This window comes from Anguilla rostrata, chromosome 13 (genome assembly GCF_018555375.3).
Source record: "Anguilla rostrata isolate EN2019 chromosome 13, ASM1855537v3, whole genome shotgun sequence".
Classification (NCBI taxonomy): domain Eukaryota; kingdom Metazoa; phylum Chordata; class Actinopteri; order Anguilliformes; family Anguillidae; genus Anguilla; species Anguilla rostrata.
Genome location: NC_057945.1, coordinates 25801652 through 25819620, shown reverse-complemented (window position 1 = coordinate 25819620; position 17969 = coordinate 25801652). Strand labels below are relative to the sequence as shown.

Genomic DNA, 17969 nt, shown 5'->3' with positions numbered 1-17969 from the left:
TGCTGAATCATGCATTCATTTTGAGCCAACATGTCATAGAAAATTAAAAAGTTCTTTTTAAATTTGATGGTAAAAAATAAAGCTTTTTTTATATTTGAAATACTATTGGATTGATTATACCTACAACTGTTACTAAAAAATGACTACATTTGCATGTCATGCATTTGTTAGATTGTGAAATGATCATTTAGGAAGGAGTGGGTTCCTTTGACCAAATTTTCCATGATTTATTTATTATTGTAGCATAGTTCTGCAAAAATCTAATTCAGATCAGTTCAATTACTTTTTTCGAATAACTAACGTTACATTATGTAACACTTATATGTTTATTCATTTTTAAATCCTAAAATTTTACAACCAAAAATACGAAAGGCCAAACTACAGCAGGCAACAAGCTAGCGTTTGTAACACTTCCGCTTCCGTTAGCAGTTAGGATAGGAAAGGGTTAATTTTTTCGTGTGCAAACTAGGTTAAATTTATAGGCGAAATCAACACAATGTTATTTGCTAGCTTCTTGTTACGTGTTTATTATTCCAAATAAAAGGTAAGATGCATGAGTGGGTCTCAGATTAGCATGCGTTAGCTATTCAACTGATTATATTCAGGGAAGACAGACTGCCTTCTGCTAGCTTGCTGCATTGTCTTTAACTGAGCTTGCTAGCTAGCCAGCTGTACAGATGCCGAACGGATGCTGAGCGGACAGATTAGCTAACGTTAGCTAATTAGCTGCCATCCAGAGTGGGTACTTGTTAGCTATCTAACGCGGACGCGGTCAGTAGCTAACAAGCAGACTGGTGCGGTACCCAGGGGCGAGCTGTAAAATAGCCAGCCTAGGTAACGTTAGAACACTGTCTAACGTTAGCTTGCAGTATTCTGAGATTGAAAGACAACAAATGCAACCAGTTACTAGTTTAATTAGCTGGCTAACTAATGATAATACGCGATGTGATGGTCACAAACAGCAACTTTTCAGGGGCGTTACTGGCGTTTTGACAGCTGGATTTCCACACGTTGTTTGAAATTGAAGTTAACGTCAGCCACGTACGCAGCGTTGCTTGAGTCAAAATACAGAAACCAAGCAATATAGATGGGTAGATGTACATTTAATGTATTTTACGCTTGAAAGATCATACACTCTAATTGGGTATACAATCAGATAACTGGCCAACGTTAGACTCAGCATAACGAAATACTGTTGCATAGCGTTACTATTCGCCAGATGACTCCCAGCTTGCGCTAGGCAACGGTAGATGTAGGTTTTTCTTTTATATTCATTTTGATGTTGGATGTTTGTGTTTTAAATACGGTTGGTGCGTACATCTTTTGCTAACTCAGCTCATTAATTCATTCCCGTAAGGTAACTTCGCTGTTGTCCTATGGGTTCAAAAAGGCGAAGAGCGACTTCCCCTTCCAGTAGTGTAAGTGGGGGTGACTTTGACGATGGCCAGACCTCCTCATCTACGGCTGGAAGCACCCGAAAGAGGAGACGAGTTTCCAATATTCCCCCTGTTGATCCAGTAAGTGGATTTCCAAGTTTTGTTCCACCTTTACAGAGAGAGTGAGCGCAGGAAGCAGAACGAGATGTGTCGTCTGTTCGTGAGTTTGACATCAACAGTAACTACCCTTGTGTGGTGCATATGACTCTAACTTGGCGGTTCGTTTTCATTGTCTGTATATAAACACAAATTGAAATTGCCATTGAAAATTATGATTTCATGTCTGAAGTAAATCATGAAGGCTTCCCCAAAGCCGTAGAACCACCCCCCACCCGATTTATTGCCACCTGGTACTTATGCCCTGTTCCAATCTTAGATGGGCCCAGTTAATACCATCGTAATTAACTAACCATGTCATTCTGTTACATAATGCTAAATAGTATTTTTAAAATATAGAAGTTTGTTTTTATTTGTTTGCATTGGAAAATATGGTTTGGCTTTGACAGGATTCCAGACTTGCTTCTCCACAGAACATTTGGTAATTACAATGAAGGCATGAAAAGCCTTCATTCATTAAAATGTTTAAAAAAACTTTTGGTTTTGTGTAATGCTACAATCTGTCACTGACATCAATTTGTGAAATTATTTTGGACAGACATATCCATAACAGGTTGAAGCAGAAATCCAGATGGCTTGCCTGGAATGATTGGTTGTGTTGTACCCTATCCAAGTTAATGAACGTGTGTGCCTCACCATCTACAAACCACAGCTTGTACTCAAGATGTTTATGAATACCATGAAATTAATGTTGTTAACAAAATAATATAACATTGCCTCTTTCACTTTTAAGAGCCATGTTTTATTGCTCAAAGTGCCTTTTTCCTGTCTTGTGGAATAGCTGAGTATCAATACCGCTGCAACTGATTCGACTGATTTTATGTGTTCTAAGATTGCAGTGTGCCATGAGCTGTATAACACAATCAGAGATTACAAGGATGACCATGGAAGGCTGCTCTGTGAACTCTTTATCAGGGCTCCAAAGCGAAGGTACTATACTTGAGGGGTGGACCAATTTCATTTTTTTATTTTTTACTGTGAAATTATAACAATTAGTGTTCCTTAATAAAATGAGTGCTCATTGTTATTACTGTTTTGTCTTCTTTTGAAGGAACCAACCAGACTATTATGAAGTGGTGGCCCAGCCCATAGACATGATGAAAATCCAGCAGAAGTTGAAGATGGAGGAGTATGATGATGTGGAGCAGCTCACTGTTGACTTTCAACTCCTGTTCAACAATGCAAAGACTTATTACAAGGTAGCAGGCACCACATATGTACACAGTGTATCCCTGTGCTAAGTGAGTGTGGAAAATGGCATGCTGAATTGCTGATCCAGTAGATTCTGATAGAATACAACATTCATGCAATGGACTAAGTACATTTTTTTAGGTTAGTTATTTGTTGTAAAGGTTGTGTCACTTCTGATGTGCATTAAATTATATACAATCATATTATACTTTGCTTTCAGTTGATTTTTTTTTTTCTTTTGTTTAACCTGGAAGAGATTATCATTTTTGAATGATAATGATGTGTTTCTGATAGACCTTCATCAGAGCTAAATCTATGACTTATTTGGAGGTCTAGTGAAAAATTAGCTGAATAAATGAGATCTGCAAGTACAACTGAAGTTCTATTCTCTTGTAATTAATTTGTCTTCTGTGCACATGTATAGTGTCTTTTGCTCTTTCGAAAGGAGCATTTAAAAAGTTGGGTATGGGGAAAATACAGAAAAGAAAATACATTTTTGTGTAGGCTGAGAGCCCAGAGTACAAGGCTGCTTGCAAGCTGTGGGACCTCTACTTGCGCACAAAGAATGAGTTCGTGCAAAGAGGGGACTACGAGGAGGATGAAGAGGATGGGGAAGACATGCAGGAAGCCCCCGTGGCCTCCACCGAAGAAGAGGTGAGGACATTAGGCATTTATAAACTTCAAATAAATTGCTAAATCTATCTGTGCCTTTCTGCTGTAACAGTTTATGCAGAAAGTGCATAGCAGCGTACAGATAGCTTGTGCACGTGTGCAAATCCATGTGTTTCATTGCACTTGTCTCTTATTTCCTGCCCCTGCTTGGTTGACAGGCTCCACCCAGCTGCCTGAGGGAGGTCCTGGAGCAGCTCCTGGAGGCTGTGGTGACCTTTACCGAACCCTCTGGCCGTCTGATCAGCGAACTCTTTCAGAAGCTGCCCTCGAAAGTGGTAAGAGCCGCTCTGTGTGCACAGGGTCTTCTCAGCAGGCCTATACCCATGTGTCACTGGATGTAATTTTGTTTTTGTTAATATACTGCTCAATGTGATTGCAAATACATTTTTATTAAAGATACTTAATATTTGTGATTCATTTTTCAGCAATACCCAGACTATTTTGCCATAATAAAGGAACCAATAGATCTGAAAACCATTGCTCAGAGGATACAGGTATGGTGGAACTTGATCATGTGATGTAATTGGTGTATCGCTTCAGCACAAGTGCATGCACACACTCGCTTACACACAAGCACAGCTAGTGCTACGTGTTACTTTATTTGTGTCTTCATATTTCTTCTCCTTTAGATGTAATTGATCAAACAAGAAATGTTAGTTATGTTTCATTAGCTTATATTTTCACTGCAGTTAAGGCTTAAAGGGGTAGTTCACCCAACAATGAAATGAAGGTAAGTTACCCAGAACAATATCTGTTCCTCAGTTCCAAAACATATTTAAAAAAAATGTTTTAATGTAATTTGTTGACTCCATTAGTAAGATCAATTGTTGCAGAGTTAGTCCGTCTTAGTATCTGTGCCAAATTTGTTTTCTAGATGGGCTACTACAAAAGTGTCAGTGCCATGGCCAAGGACATAGACCTTCTGGTGAAAAATGCCAAAACATACAATGAGCCTGGGTCACAGGTTTTTAAGGTATCTGTGTAATATATTCTTTGAATTCTTAAATTTGGAAAATAACAGTTTTAAAAATGAAAGATAATAAAAAGTAAAAAATGTAAGTCAAGTCATTATGTTCTGTGATTATTTTGATTTCCTTTGACTACTTTGCAAGAGTTCATCATCTTTTGTGCTTCCTAATATCAGTCACGTTTATAGGGGTGCACGATGTGGAAATTCAGCAGCTGAAGTCTGTAAACGATATTTCATTGGCCAATTCTCAGATGACAATGATTAGACTACTTTTTTAGCATGGCATTTTCACCTAATTTACAGCATCACCGGGGTATAAATTAAATCTGTCGACTCACCACCGCATGCAAGCGTCATCATACCAGCAGTAATCTTAGCCTCAGGCCAATATCTATCAGTTAATTTATAACAAATTTTCATCCTATACCAATATGACCCCAGTATCATTGTGCATCCATAAAACTAATACTTGTTGCAATTCTAAATGCTATAATTGGCAAGCAATGCCACAGTATCTGAAGCACAAGTTGGTGTGCACATTCTAAAAATATTCAAATTAACATTATTATGCAAATTTCTCTATTTTCTTCACCATTAAAGGATGCAAACACCATCAAGAAGATTTTCATTCAGAGAAAGTTGGACATTGAGTATGCTGAGCCCACTAAATCCAGTATTCGTATCAGGTATTTTTTCAAATATGTCACTCACTTACGTAAAATGTAAATAATTTTTCAGCATTATTTAATAAGATTTGGCTCCAAACTCCCTATATGCCGGGTGAAGGGTGTGCAAAAGAAAGTACAAATACTGATAGATTTGATATCATATGTATTGGTGGAGGCTTTTCTGTAATTTTCGGGTTTGAATATATGTTTCCTGCTTTATTGTCTAACACTGAAAAAAAATTGCACTGAATGGCTGATTTGACTGAAAATCGAATAAACAAAAGGGTGGTCTCTGACTTTTGCATAGGACTGTAAATTGGGGAAAAAAAGAAACAGCTTGTTTGTAATAGGTGTTGATGCATCTCTTCTGATTGTCTGTGTTCATACGTGTGTCAGGAATCGAAGGTCAGCACAGGGAGACCGCTTCCCATCCATCACCCTGGCACTTCAGTATGGCTCAGAGAGCGATGAGGACGCCATGCTTTCTGGTATGTCCCACTGCAATGCATTCTGGGATCACCAGTATAGAGGAGCTCAGTTGACATGCGTATCAGTTCCGTCTGCCTCAGAAATGTAATGCGCCTGTATGTATGTATTATTGTAAATTTAATGCACCTGTAATTTGTATGTATTGTAAATGCAATGCATCTGTAACTTGTGTGTATTGTAAATGTAATGCACCTATAATTGTTATTGGTTTGTAACGAAGTCTGCTCCACCAACCTGCTGGGATTCTTTGTGTTATTTTAGGCGCCGTCCGCTACGATGAAGGGGAGACGGAGGCCGAGTGCATGCACTCCAGCATGGACGTGAGTAACCCCATCTTCCAGCTGTACGAGGCGGTGCGGGGCGGGAGGAACAGCCAGGGGCAGCTCATCGCAGAGCCCTTCCTGCAGCTGCCGTCCCGGAAGGACTATCCCGACTACTTCCACCAGATCAAGCAGCCCATCTCCCTGCAGCAGATCCGGTAGCTACTCACAATTTCATTTTTTAATTTGTCATATTTCTTATATTATTATTTATTTTTTTATTTTTTATTACTGGAATGCAGGTAATCTTGGGTTTACTCCAGAAAGGGATTTTGAGTTAAGGTTTGTCAAGAATGTCCAATCAAAATAATTTTTGTTATTCATGGTAATGATGTTATTCATTCTGTTTTGAAATGGAAAGCGCAATATTGCTCTTCATTATTCCAGAAAGTCGTCAAGCTGTGGTCAAGAGCTCCAATGATAGGAGTAATAATATGAAAAATAGTTCAGCTGGATTTGCACCCTAATTGTACCTTTTTACCTCTTTCCCTCATTCTGTCAGTCATTGTGTACTCACTTGTCTTTACTCACTCTTAATTTTTGTCCTGTTGTAATGGTGGGTGAGCCTAGTGTGTCAACCATAGAGCTCTTTAATGGTAAACTTGAGTGACTGTGTTTGTTGGAGGGGGCTGATTTTGCCTTTCTCTTTGCAGGAGCAAAATGAAAAACAATGAGTATGAAAGCATGGAGCAGATGGAGGCCGACCTTGTGCTGATGTTTGAGAATGCCAAGCGCTACAATGTGCCCCACTCTCACATCTACAAGCGAGTTATGAAGCTTCAGCAGATTCTGCAGGTTAGTGTGCACCCGGTTATCATAACCAGGATGGTCCAATACTGGAAATTGCTGACTGTGGTGGCTGGTAACCTATAAAAGGGCACATTGCACGATGTGGAATATTCCTGTTATTTCCACTGCATTGACTGGTGATCAGAGCTGGGTTTCAAATAAAATGTGGTGATGATCACAGCAAAACGTGATTATTTTTGTTGGACCATTGGTCTTGGCCAACGTTGAAGTCTTTTCATCGGTCTTTTAGGATGCTAACATGCAACCCTAACCTGGGCCCGCTTACAAAAGTGATCTCAGGCAAACACTGTGAAAACTGTGAACCACAAACCGGGAAATCAGGAACAAAACGCTATGGATAATTTCCAGAATTAGATTCAGTTGGGTAGCAACATGGAAACCATTTATTATCAAGCGTTTATTATTGGCTTTGTGCTTTCGGTGTGCTGAGCGGAGCGAGACGTTTCAGAGGTAACAACGTGCTTTTTACTATGTGTATGCCATTGGTAATATATTGTTGAGAAAATTTTGCACAAATGCTCTATTGCACTCTTTCATTTACACTTGTATCGTTACTGTGCATACATGCACATACATTCATCTGTGTGTGTGTGTGTGTGTGTGTGTGTGTTTTTGTGGCTATCTGTCTGGCATTTGGAATTGGATCAGATAACTGCTAGCGCTGAAACATTGATGAGACTTGCTGTCTCTCAGTTCTCCGTCCCTGTGTAATGATATTCACTGATAGGCTCTCTTCCTGTGTGCTTGGGGAAACTGCTTCACACTAGAGCTCCCGGTTTTTTTTCCGTTTCATATTCTTACTGAATGGTTGCATGTGAGACGGCATCTGGAAAATAATTCTTTATCATTATTTTTCCTCCTAAATGTACATTAGGTTAACAAAAGCCTTTCCTGGAATTCAGTTCTTTTTTTGGATTGCTCCTGAATACAGTCTATCTAGGGAAAATTAACATTGGGGATTGCTTCATTGTACAGTTAAGGGGGCTTAATGTTCAGAATGCAGATAATGTTAGTGTCTGTGTGCGGTTAATGATGCTTATTGTGGGGGTTCATCCTGCTTCAGCCTGTTAAATATTCATGCAAGCTCTATGTGGGGGAAAAAAAGGAGCAGCTGCTCCTTTAAGTTGCTTAATATAAATGTGGTGTCAGAAATATGTGTCTGTACTCCAGAACTTCTCATCATTAATATGTCTGTGTGAGTATGCGAAAGAGAGTGGAAATTCCTGAGAGAGGTGAAGAGAGAGAGAAACTGTGTGCGCGCGTGTGTGTGTGTGTGTGGAGATCAACTGTGGGAACTCCTGAGAGCAAGAGAGAGTGTGAAAGAGAGAGAGAGTGTGTACGTGTGAGAGTCTGTCTGTGCTAGTCAGTTAGTTGAGCTGTTGCTTTGTGGTGGGTGTGTTTTTACAGTTCCAGAGGAAGGTGTTCTTGTGCGTGCCAGTTAATATTAATGCCTTTGTCTGAGTGCAGCCTGAGGAGCTGGATGATATGAATGTGTCCGTGTGTTTCAGATGAAGAGGAGAGAGCTGCTGCATCGAGAAGACGAGGACGGAGACAGCATGCTGTCATGCACTATGTCAGACACCGGCAGTGGGAAGAGGAAGAGGTACTCTTTATCATTCTTTCATCATCCCCGCAGCCTCCCAAATGAGATGGCTGTCTACCTACACTGCCTGTTTGAGGCTGCAATCCCGGGAGGAAAATTTACTTTTTCCACTTACACCTTCATCTGGAAGTTTTGACATCCTCAGTACTTATTTGCACTTGGGGGAACTTGTGCTGTGAATTCTAGCTGTCATGAAAAACGTTACAGTAACAATCATCATTTTAAAATCCTCTCTGTGGCAATATGGAATACAACATGAAAAATTTTGAAGGAATGAATGAGAATGTGGCCTTGTTTACAGTTTGTTTAAACTCTAAATAATACTAAAATAATATTGATATTATTCAAGGGTCAAGTGTGAAAACATTGTGAAACCCATTGATAGTTTGACAGCTTTGTTTGTTCCAGTCACAAGAAGAACAGTAAGAAGAGGAGGATGAAGTTGCTGTACTCGGCAGTGACGGAGGCCCGCGAGCCACTTACCAGACGCAGGCTCTGCGACCTCTTCATGGTCAAGCCCTCCAAGAAGGACTACCCTGACTACTACAAGATCATCCTGGAGCCCGTGGACCTCAGGACCATCGATCACAACATCCGCTCCGAAAAGTACTTGAGCGAGGACATGATGATGGAGGACATGAGGCTGATGTTCCGGAACGCACGACACTACAACGAGGAGGGCTCCCAGGTATGCGTCCAATCGCGGGCAGGGATGAGGATGTCAGTCATACACAGAAAACCGGGCAAAAGTGTTCCTTTGTATTTGTTTTGTTATTTTATTTTTTTTACCATAGCGACCAGTTAAAGAGTAATATGGCATGTCTGCTGATTATCAGGTCTATAATGATGCCAACATCCTGGAGAGGATCTTGAAGGACAAGAGGAGGGAGTTGGGGCCTGTGCCTGATGATGACGACATAGCTTCTCCCAAGCTGAAAATACGTATGTGTCGCTTCGGCAATGACGGGATTTTTCTGTCAGCGTGTCCATTTTAAATGATGAAACACACACGCTACGCTAATTTTGTCTGCTTAAAGTCAGATACACTCAAGATGCATTTTAAACTGTGAGCATTGCTATATCCTGGGAAAGCACGATGCATACAAAACTCTTACTATCTGTACTCAGTGGTAACGTGCAGCTCTGTATTTCCAGGGAAGAGTGGAATCTCCCTGAAGAAATCCAAGTACCTGACTCCTCTGCAGCAGAAGCTGAACGAGCTGTACGAGGCGGTGAAGAACTACACGGACAGGCGTGGCCGCCGCCTCAGCACCATCTTCCTCCGCCTGCCCTCCCGCGCCGAGCTGCCCGACTACTACATCACCATCAAGAAGCCCGTCGACATGGAGAAGATCAAGAGCCACATGATGGCCAACAAGTACCAGGACGTGGACTCCCTGGTGGAGGACTTCGTTCTGATGTTCAACAACGCCTGCACCTACAACGAGCCCGAGTCCCTGATCTACAAGGACGCTCTGGTGCTGCACAAGGTCCTGCTGGAGACACGGCGGGACCTGGAGGGCGGGGAGGACGGCCACGTCCCCAACGTCACCCTGCTCATCCGGGAGCTGGTCCACAACCTCTTTGTCTCGGTGCTGAGCCACCAGGACGACGAGGGCCGCTGCTACAGCGACTCGCTGGCCGAGATCCCCGCCCAGGACCCGGCCGCCCCCGCCAAGCCACCGCTCAACTTCGAGATCATCCGAGCCAACGTGGACAACGGCTGCTACAGGAGGCTGGACGTCTTCCAGGAGCACATGTTTGAGGTGCTGGAGAAAGCCAGGCGGCTGCACAGGTGAGACATTGGGATTGCCCATCCACTCGATCCTTTCTTTTCGCTAAGTTCCGCCAGCTGGGTTGTACAATGGTAATTACAGTGATAAGATTATTCCAGGAGGTTGTGATTTTTTTCAGAGTAGTGCATTTCCTCTGGGGATATCTCTGGAGAATGTATTATGTATAATTTATATGCTGTACCCTTTTTGAAGAGGAAGCTGGTGAATAAAAGGCTTTGATTTTTGAAATACAATTGGGTTTGAATGCAGTTTTTTTCCTCTCTCTGGTGTCTGTGATCCAGTGACTAGTATAAACCCTACAGACGAAATATACTACAGAAAAGCCAGATCAGAGCCGGCTGGTGCGTGGTTTTAAACCCGGCTGTGTTTTCCCTGTGGCAGGACGGACTCGGAGATCTTCGAGGATGCGGTGGAGCTGCAGCAGTTCTTCATCCGGATACGGGACGAGCTGTGCAAGAACGGGGAGATCCTGCTCTCCCCCGCCCTCAGCTACACCACCAAGCACCTCCACAGCGACGTGGAGAAGGAGAAGAAGGAGAAGCTCCCCAAAGAGATGGAGGAGGACAAGCTGAAGAGGGAAGAGGAAAAGAAAGGTATTCTTTCGCTATCATCATCAGAGGAAGCTGGCTATCCATACAATGGCCAGCTTCATCTCTCAATGCCAGGCATTCAGTGCAAATTAGGAATACGAGTGACACTGCAGTAGCAGGCACAAACAGAATGGATGCTGGAAAGGAGTAAATGTTGTCATAATTATGAGGCTGTGTAAATAATAGCCCTCTGATTGGCTGCAGAGGCTGAGAAGAGTGAGGACCCAGCGGGTTCAGCCTGGCAGTCAGGGCTCCAGCGCACGTACAGCCAGGACTGCAGCTTTAAGGACAGCATGTACCACGTGGGGGACTATGTGTACGTGGAGCCCGCAGAGCAGAACCTGCAGCCGCACATCGTGTGCATCGAGCGCCTCTGGCAGGACGACGCTGGTAAGAGCTCCTTCACTCCTCTCTCTCTCTGGATAGAGTTTTTTATAATTATTTAGGAGAACTATCCATGTGAACTCAATCAATCTGAGAAGATTGCAATGTTGTTCTCATGCAGGTGAGAAATGGCTGTACGGATGCTGGTTCTACAGACCCAATGAAACCTTCCACTTGGCCACACGCAAGTTTCTGGAGAAAGAAGTGTTTAAGAGCGATTACTACAACAAAATTCCCGTTAGCAAGATAATGGGAAAATGTGTGGTTATGTTTGTGAAGGTAAATACACTGTATTCACAATGTTGAGACGGGGAGTCATTGGGAAAGGTTCTTCAGAGACATTTGTGATTAAATGTGATTGCATTCTTATTTCAGCCAATGACTGCTGTGCATCTTTGCTTGCAGGAGTACTTCAAGCTGCAACCAGATGGCTTCAGACCAGAGGACGTCTTCGTGTGCGAGTCGCGGTACTCGGCCAAGACCAAGTCTTTCAAGAAGATCAAGATGTGGACCATGCCCCTGAGCTCGGTCCGGTTTGCTCCCCGTGACACGCCACTGCCTGTGGTGCGGGTGGCCTCCATGTTTGCCAACGCTACCAAGAACGAGCAGGAGAAGCCAGTGGAGACGTCTGAGGAGGGCAGAGTGGCGGACGCGGTCGCCATCATCGACAAGGTCAGCGTGCCTGTCTGAACCAAAAGCCCGTGTACCATTATTTTCTACAGTATTGCCAAACTATTTGAAAGATTCATTTCTGCAGTATTGCCCACAATTTGAAAGGAAATGCCTGAAATGAATTAACAGACAGTTACATTTTTTATTTACCAATTAGTCATGTTTGCACATAACCATTAGAATGTCAAAGTACTAGACAACTCCTTCATGGCAGACAAGGACACTAACACATATAATTTGCTATTCTGATTGGTTAGACCTTGGAGGAGCTCAGATTGAGATATGTACTATATTCACAATGGGGTGGCTAATGTGTGCTGGCTCGTGTTGGTGTGGCTTCAGGAAAAGGAAGAGGTGCCCGTGGATGTGAGCAGCGGGGAGCCAGGATGCCAGTACTACGAGCAGCTTCGCTACAATGACACCTGGCTGAAAGTGGGCGACTGTGTCTACATCCGGTCACATGGTCTAGTGCGTCACAGAGTGGGCAGGTGAGGCGGGAAATAGAAATACTCACATTATCATCCTGACATCCCATTCATAAATAGCTCTTTAATACTTATTACAGACTAAGTGGCCTGTTTTCTCTTTATTACACGATTACTACTGGAATTTTTCTATGGTATTGCCCTTTCATCATTGCCACTGAGCTATTTAGCAGATTGGGCAGCAGGCTGAGTTGAGGAGCTAGTACAAACTGTCCCTTGTGGCAGGATTGAGAAGATGTGGGTGCGAGATGGAGCAGCCTACTTCTTCGGGCCCATCTTCATTCACCCAGAGGAGACTGAGCACGAGCCCACCAAGATGTTCTACAAGAAGGAGGTGTTCCTCAGCAATCTGGAGGAGGCCTGCCCCATGAGCTGTGTCATAGGTACTATCCCTTTCACCTGACTTTACACCACTGCTCACCTGATCTTACAGTATACACGTTTACACACAGCTTTCAGTGACCAGAACATTCTGTTACAGGTACACTGACCTGAAAAGCCTGTCTGTCACTAGTCCATACATCTTCCGTTTACCAAAGCCATTTGCATAAGTACTCACCCCCACAACCCTGCTCGTGAAACTCTGTATAAGCAAATTAAGTTGCTACACTGACTTTTCCTGATTTTTATTTATTTATTTTTTTCTGGCTTGATATGTAGTTGGAAGTAACATTTGTGCCTGACTTAGGAAAGCAATATAAGCTGTAATTCAGATAATTTTAATAACTTTTTATTTTGGTGAGTATGTGTGCCATGTTTACCCCTCCCATTCAATCACAAGAATCACAATGTCTTCCTCTTCCAAAGAACTAGTAGCACATTAAGACGTAAAAAGTCAACACGCAGATTGGGTTTATAAAAACGTTTTCATTTCTTCACTGTTTTCCCCGTAATATAATCTGACCTCCTTCCTCCGCATGCTTGCATCTGGCCTCAGGGAAATGCGCAGTGTCCTCCTTCAAGGACTACCTGTCATGCCGGCCGACGGAGGTGCCTGAGGATGATGTTCTGCTGTGCGAGAGTCGTTACATCGAGAGCGAGAAGCAGATGAAGAAGTTCAAGGGCCTGAAGCGCTTCTCGCTTTCCGCCAAGGTCGTTGACGACGAGATCTACTACTTCAGGTCAGACGAACAGCTTGCGTGTTTTTGGGAGGGGAATATGGCCCGAATGCAGGTGTGTCTACGGCCGCGTATTTAACAGTGTTGCCAGTTCAGCTAGCGTGGTAGGTTTCTAACACACACTCATGAAGGTCTGTACTGTGGATAGCTTGCACTAAATCCTCGAAAATGTATCAAAACCAAATTTTCCTTCTTTGCGCATTTTTTCGCTGCATTAATGAATGATCACCTTGCAAACTGTCTTCTAAAATGGATGAGTGGGGGCTGTCCTTAGTGAAGTCTGACAAAACAAGGTTGGAAACTGGGGGTCTATTAGATGTATAGACAGTTTAATGGCAAACCTCTGTTGCAATTATGCTCATCTTATGGTTTAGTAGAAGAGCCATGCATATCCAAACTAGAATTGGGATTATGTTCCAAAAATGGCGATGACTGCCCTACATTATTCTATTATGTATTCATATTGTCTAGCAGACTATTCACTGGATGCAAGGGTTCCACAAATGGAGATATGGACACTGTAAGCATTTCGCTTAATGTCAAAAAGCATACATAAACCTGCACACCTGCAAACCTTAGAAATCCTACAGGATTCATCAAATATTATGAATTAAATTAAACTGGGATAAGTACAGTAGGAAGGAAGCTTTCCTTGCTCGTGATCTTTGTGGGGTTTTATCAACTTATGAATCATGAGGCAGGTTCAAAACATGCCAGTGAGGTGAGCGTACTATTATCAGTACAATGTACTATTGGATATGGAGTCCAGAGATTACCTAAAGGTGCGCTTGAACCCAAACCTTCATCATCAGCTTCATGACATGCGGCAGGGACGGAAACAGGTCCTCTTCCCCTCTGTTACGGTCAGGAAGCTGATTGTGCCGCAGAAGGAGCCATCACCCCTGCTGGACCGGAAGATCGAGGAGCTGGAGGCCAAGTTTGCTCTGATGGGAGACGACGAGCTGGACGACCTGGGGGACGAAGATGGAGAGGCTGCAGACGCGTCATCCACGGGTCAGCTGCAGACTCCTCTGGCCAGCGACATGGACCTCATGCCATTTACCCCCCCGCAGGTCAGATTTCAAGGGAAATTAGCATAAATAAAAATAATTATTATTATTATTTCTGCTTTATTATGCTTTCTCACTTTGTTTTGCATTTATACTTTATACTGTAATATTATGATACTTCTATATAATTGTGCAGTAATTGTTAAAAGTAATTTCATTCATTTTTACTCCAAAGGAACAACTGACATATGCTGTCAAACTGATTCTGCATTGCTTTGATAATTAATTTTAAAATGACTAGGGTTAGAGATATTTATGAGCATGAGTGTGACAAGGATTAACCTGTCCTGCTGTTGGGCTTTGCAGTCAACTCCGAAGTCCATGAAGGGATTGTCCAAGAAGGAGGGGTCGAAGAGGAAGATCAACATGAGCGGCTACATCCTGTTCAGCAGCGAAATGCGGGCGGTGATCAAAGCCCAGCACCCCGACTTCTCCTTCGGAGAGCTGAGCCGTCTGGTGGGCACGGAGTGGAGGAACCTGGAGGCCTCCAAGAAGGCCGAGTACGAAGGTGAGAGGAGGCCGTGGAGCCGCACTCCTGCACCGGTCCTGCCTGCGTTTCTACGGCTCGTCCGGTTAAAGGGAAATGCTGGTGCATTTGCTCGGGGTGGTGACCGCGCTCCGTGTGTGTGGGCGCCGTCCTGCTGACTGAATCGATGAATGCTCACTGTGTCCCTCGTGTGTGTTGCAGAGCGGGCAGCCAAAGTGGCCGAGCAGCAGGAGCGGGAGAGGGCGGCCCAGCAGCAGCAGGGGGCTTCCCCCAGAGCAGGTACCCCAGTAGGGGCGCTCATGGGGGTGGTGCCTCTCCCGACCCCAATGGGGATGCTTAACCAGAACATGACGTCTGTGTCAGGTAACCCCTCACAGATGCAGATTGACTTTGTGGTGACTCTAGAGCTGGAGTACGAAGCAGAACTGCTCAAATATCCCATGTTTCTTTTTTTAATTATAGCCATCACCTATTTGTCCATAATTGCATCCATATTAACAAACTTTTACCCAAAAGAAAAAACATGCAATTTGACATGCAAGCAGCCTATAATTTTAAATGTTTTTGTGTTTTTTTCAGTTACATTCAATCTGTGCTTGTTCTTAATCACATCATTAACAGCATGCCATCAAAATAATAATTTCTGTATAATCCAGTCTGTGTGTATTCTTCTTTTTTCTAAAACTCACCTTTATTCCTAATCTGTCTACATGTTCTGTGCTCATTGTTGTTTGAAGTGTGTGCCATTAATTGGTAATGCATGGTAGCATTTACTAGTTGCATGACAGTGATGCATGGACATGTTGTGTTGTTATCCCTCCAAGGCATGATGGGGGCCTGTGGTCTACCTATGCTGCCCTTGCAGGGCCCTGTTGATGGCATAGTCAGTATGGGCAGCATGCCACCTCATCACATGGGGCTGCCTGCATTGCCCCACCACCTGCCGCCAGGTGTATCTGGGTTCCCTGGCATGCCATACCCGGGTAAGAACACTTCCACCACCACCATCCACCACTCTCCTTGCCACGCCCATGCAGTTGCTTCTTGTCTGCCACTCTCACCCACTGGAGGGGCTACCTGTACCATAGGCTCAGGTACTTTATCAATTACCCAAACCACCAGATCTGCGTGGTGACAAAGTTTCAGATGGCCTTGCCGTTTGAGTGTAGTTATGTCTGGAAATTAAACTTGCCAAAATGATCACTAATTCCAATGATTAGTCATTTTAACACTCAGAATCTCTTAATTTGAATCAAGTGCATGAACTAATAAAATCCATCAGAAAATATTTACTTAATCTTTAAATGGTACATCACTAACATCACTTTCAATATAATTGTCTTCTTCATGTTTGAATAAGTGCTAGCAAATATTTACCCTACCTTTGTTATTCCACTGAACGTAAACTACTAGCATACTGCATCACATTTGAGTATTTATTGTTTTTAAATAATGGTGTGTTTTAAAGGCTGCATTCAGCATGCACAAGTCAGTCTAAATTGGTGCATCACCGCTAACTTTAAGGGAGAGAGAAAAGTGTGTCACTAATTACCCTACCTCACAGTTTAAATTATTTAATTTCTCTCGGTGTAATCATTAATATAAATCTTGATGAAAAGATGCCTAGAAAACTTCATATTTCCAGTTTACCCACCTCTTCTTTAGCTGCTGACAGTTGCAGTACAGGACCACAGTCCTGGGGTTAAACTCAGGGCACACAGTGCTGCACTGGGTTTCTGTGGTGCTCCATTCCTGACTGGCTGCTGCTGTTTTCACCACAGGTGCGATGGGACAAGGTTTGAATGGCATGGCAGGCAGTACCGGAGCCGGAAGCTCTTATGGGCAACAGGTGAAGTGATCGCCCATACAAACAGAGAATACAGGGCTCAGTTCATTGTACATAAACTGCTAACCGCCGATATGTGGCATTCTCCTGCAGCTGGGTGCTCAAGGCCAGCAGGCCCCGCCACCCTATCCAGGGCAGGCTCAGGCATTACAGCCAGCTCTCCAGCAGCCCTCCACCCCCATGTTTGTGGCCCCGCCACCCAAGTCCCAGCGTCTCCTGCACTCCGAGGCCTATCTGAAGTACATCGAGGGCCTCAACGCCGAGTCTTCCACTGTCAGCAAGTGGGACCAGACCCTGCTAGGTGTGTCCGCATTCACCAGAACCTAAATGGCTGTATTACCAAACACATAAACATTTATGCGTCAGAGAATCATTGTGAGATTGTAGACGAGGGTTAAATGCTTAATAAATAAAAATAATATAAAAATATTAATTTTTCCTCTTGAGGATTTGGAGCATAGGTTAGTAACTGTACATTTAGGTCTTTACATTACATTACTTACATTACCACAGGAGTGACCATAAACATTGGAGAAATGTGTTTGAAATTGGTTTCTGTTCACAGAACAATGTGGGGAAAAAACTCACTGTACTTAGCTCTTTATATATGCTTCCATAGCTCGTAGAAAAGACGTGCGTCTGACTAAGGAACAGGAGAGCAGGCTGCCATCCCATTGGTTGAAGAGCAAAGGTGCCCACACCACCATGGCAGATGCACTTTGGCGACTGCGAGATCTGATGCTACGAGACACACTGAACATCCGCCATTCTAATAATCAGCAGAATGTTTAGACACTCTGTCGTGCAGCATTATAAATGTTGGGGGTGAGACTACATCACAAAAATCAGTAATTTTTCAATGTACATGATGTGTGTCAGGGGTTTTAATGTGTCAAAATATGCTCTGTCTCAGTGTTTTGTTTTTGTTTGTTTTGTATTGTTAAATTACGGCCTTTGTAAAAATACTTGTTATTGGTGTTTTTATATAAAATGTAAGAAAACCCCATATGATATCTTGACTGTTTTTTTCACTTTCTGTTTGTTTTTTGGAACTAATGTCCACATTAATTGCAATTAGCTGGTTTATAAAACAGCAGGTTATTTATTTTGAGAATTTGGATGTCATTCAAGAAGCATTTAAACCGGAGGCCAACTTGAATACGTCTGACGACCATATGTTAAGAACATGGCCAGAATTGCTAGATTTAGTTTTAAAATGTTTAGAGAGAAAAAAAAATTATCGAG

At 43.0% G+C, this 17969-nt stretch overlaps 1 protein-coding gene across 11 annotated transcripts; it reads left to right on the top strand.

Moving 5' to 3' along the window:
- Nucleotides 1-390: 390 nt before the first annotated feature.
- LOC135237796 (protein polybromo-1-like) lies at nt 391-17730 on the top strand. Of its 11 annotated transcripts, none has more exons than XM_064305264.1 (30): nt 391-544; nt 1358-1517; nt 2386-2483; nt 2605-2752; nt 3249-3398; nt 3575-3691; nt 3842-3910; nt 4291-4389; nt 4987-5072; nt 5451-5542; nt 5805-6021; nt 6517-6658; nt 8182-8276; nt 8685-8964; nt 9113-9218; nt 9432-10071; nt 10454-10665; nt 10867-11052; nt 11168-11325; nt 11452-11718; nt 12061-12206; nt 12429-12586; nt 13141-13324; nt 14190-14394; nt 14698-14899; nt 15080-15241; nt 15703-15861; nt 16660-16727; nt 16818-17025; nt 17344-17730. In XM_064305264.1, exons 2-30 carry the CDS (start codon nt 1377-1379, stop codon nt 17514-17516), a joined length of 4968 nt encoding a protein of 1655 aa, XP_064161334.1. In that variant the 5' UTR covers nt 391-544; nt 1358-1376; the 3' UTR covers nt 17517-17730. The 11 variants fall into 11 exon arrangements, with proteins under 11 accessions (XP_064161334.1, XP_064161335.1, XP_064161327.1 ...); XM_064305265.1 differs by having other exon boundaries at nt 8670-8964; nt 15080-15157; XM_064305257.1 differs by having other exon boundaries at nt 8670-8964.
- Nucleotides 17731-17969: the final 239 nt, after the last annotated feature.

What these genes read in the sequence shown, in the direction of transcription:
- LOC135237796 (XM_064305257.1), top strand. Translation starts at nt 1,377, where the DNA reads ATGGGTTCAAAAAGGCGAAGAGCGACTTCCCCTTCCAGTAGTGTAAGT. An exon ending in AGAAGCTGCCCTCGAAAGTG is followed by an intron (nt 3,692 to 3,841) that starts GTAAGAGCCGCT and finishes TTCATTTTTCAG; the next exon opens with CAATACCCAGACTATTTTGC. An exon ending in GTGTGGTTATGTTTGTGAAG is followed by an intron (nt 11,326 to 11,451) that starts GTAAATACACTG and finishes CTTTGCTTGCAG; the next exon opens with GAGTACTTCAAGCTGCAACC.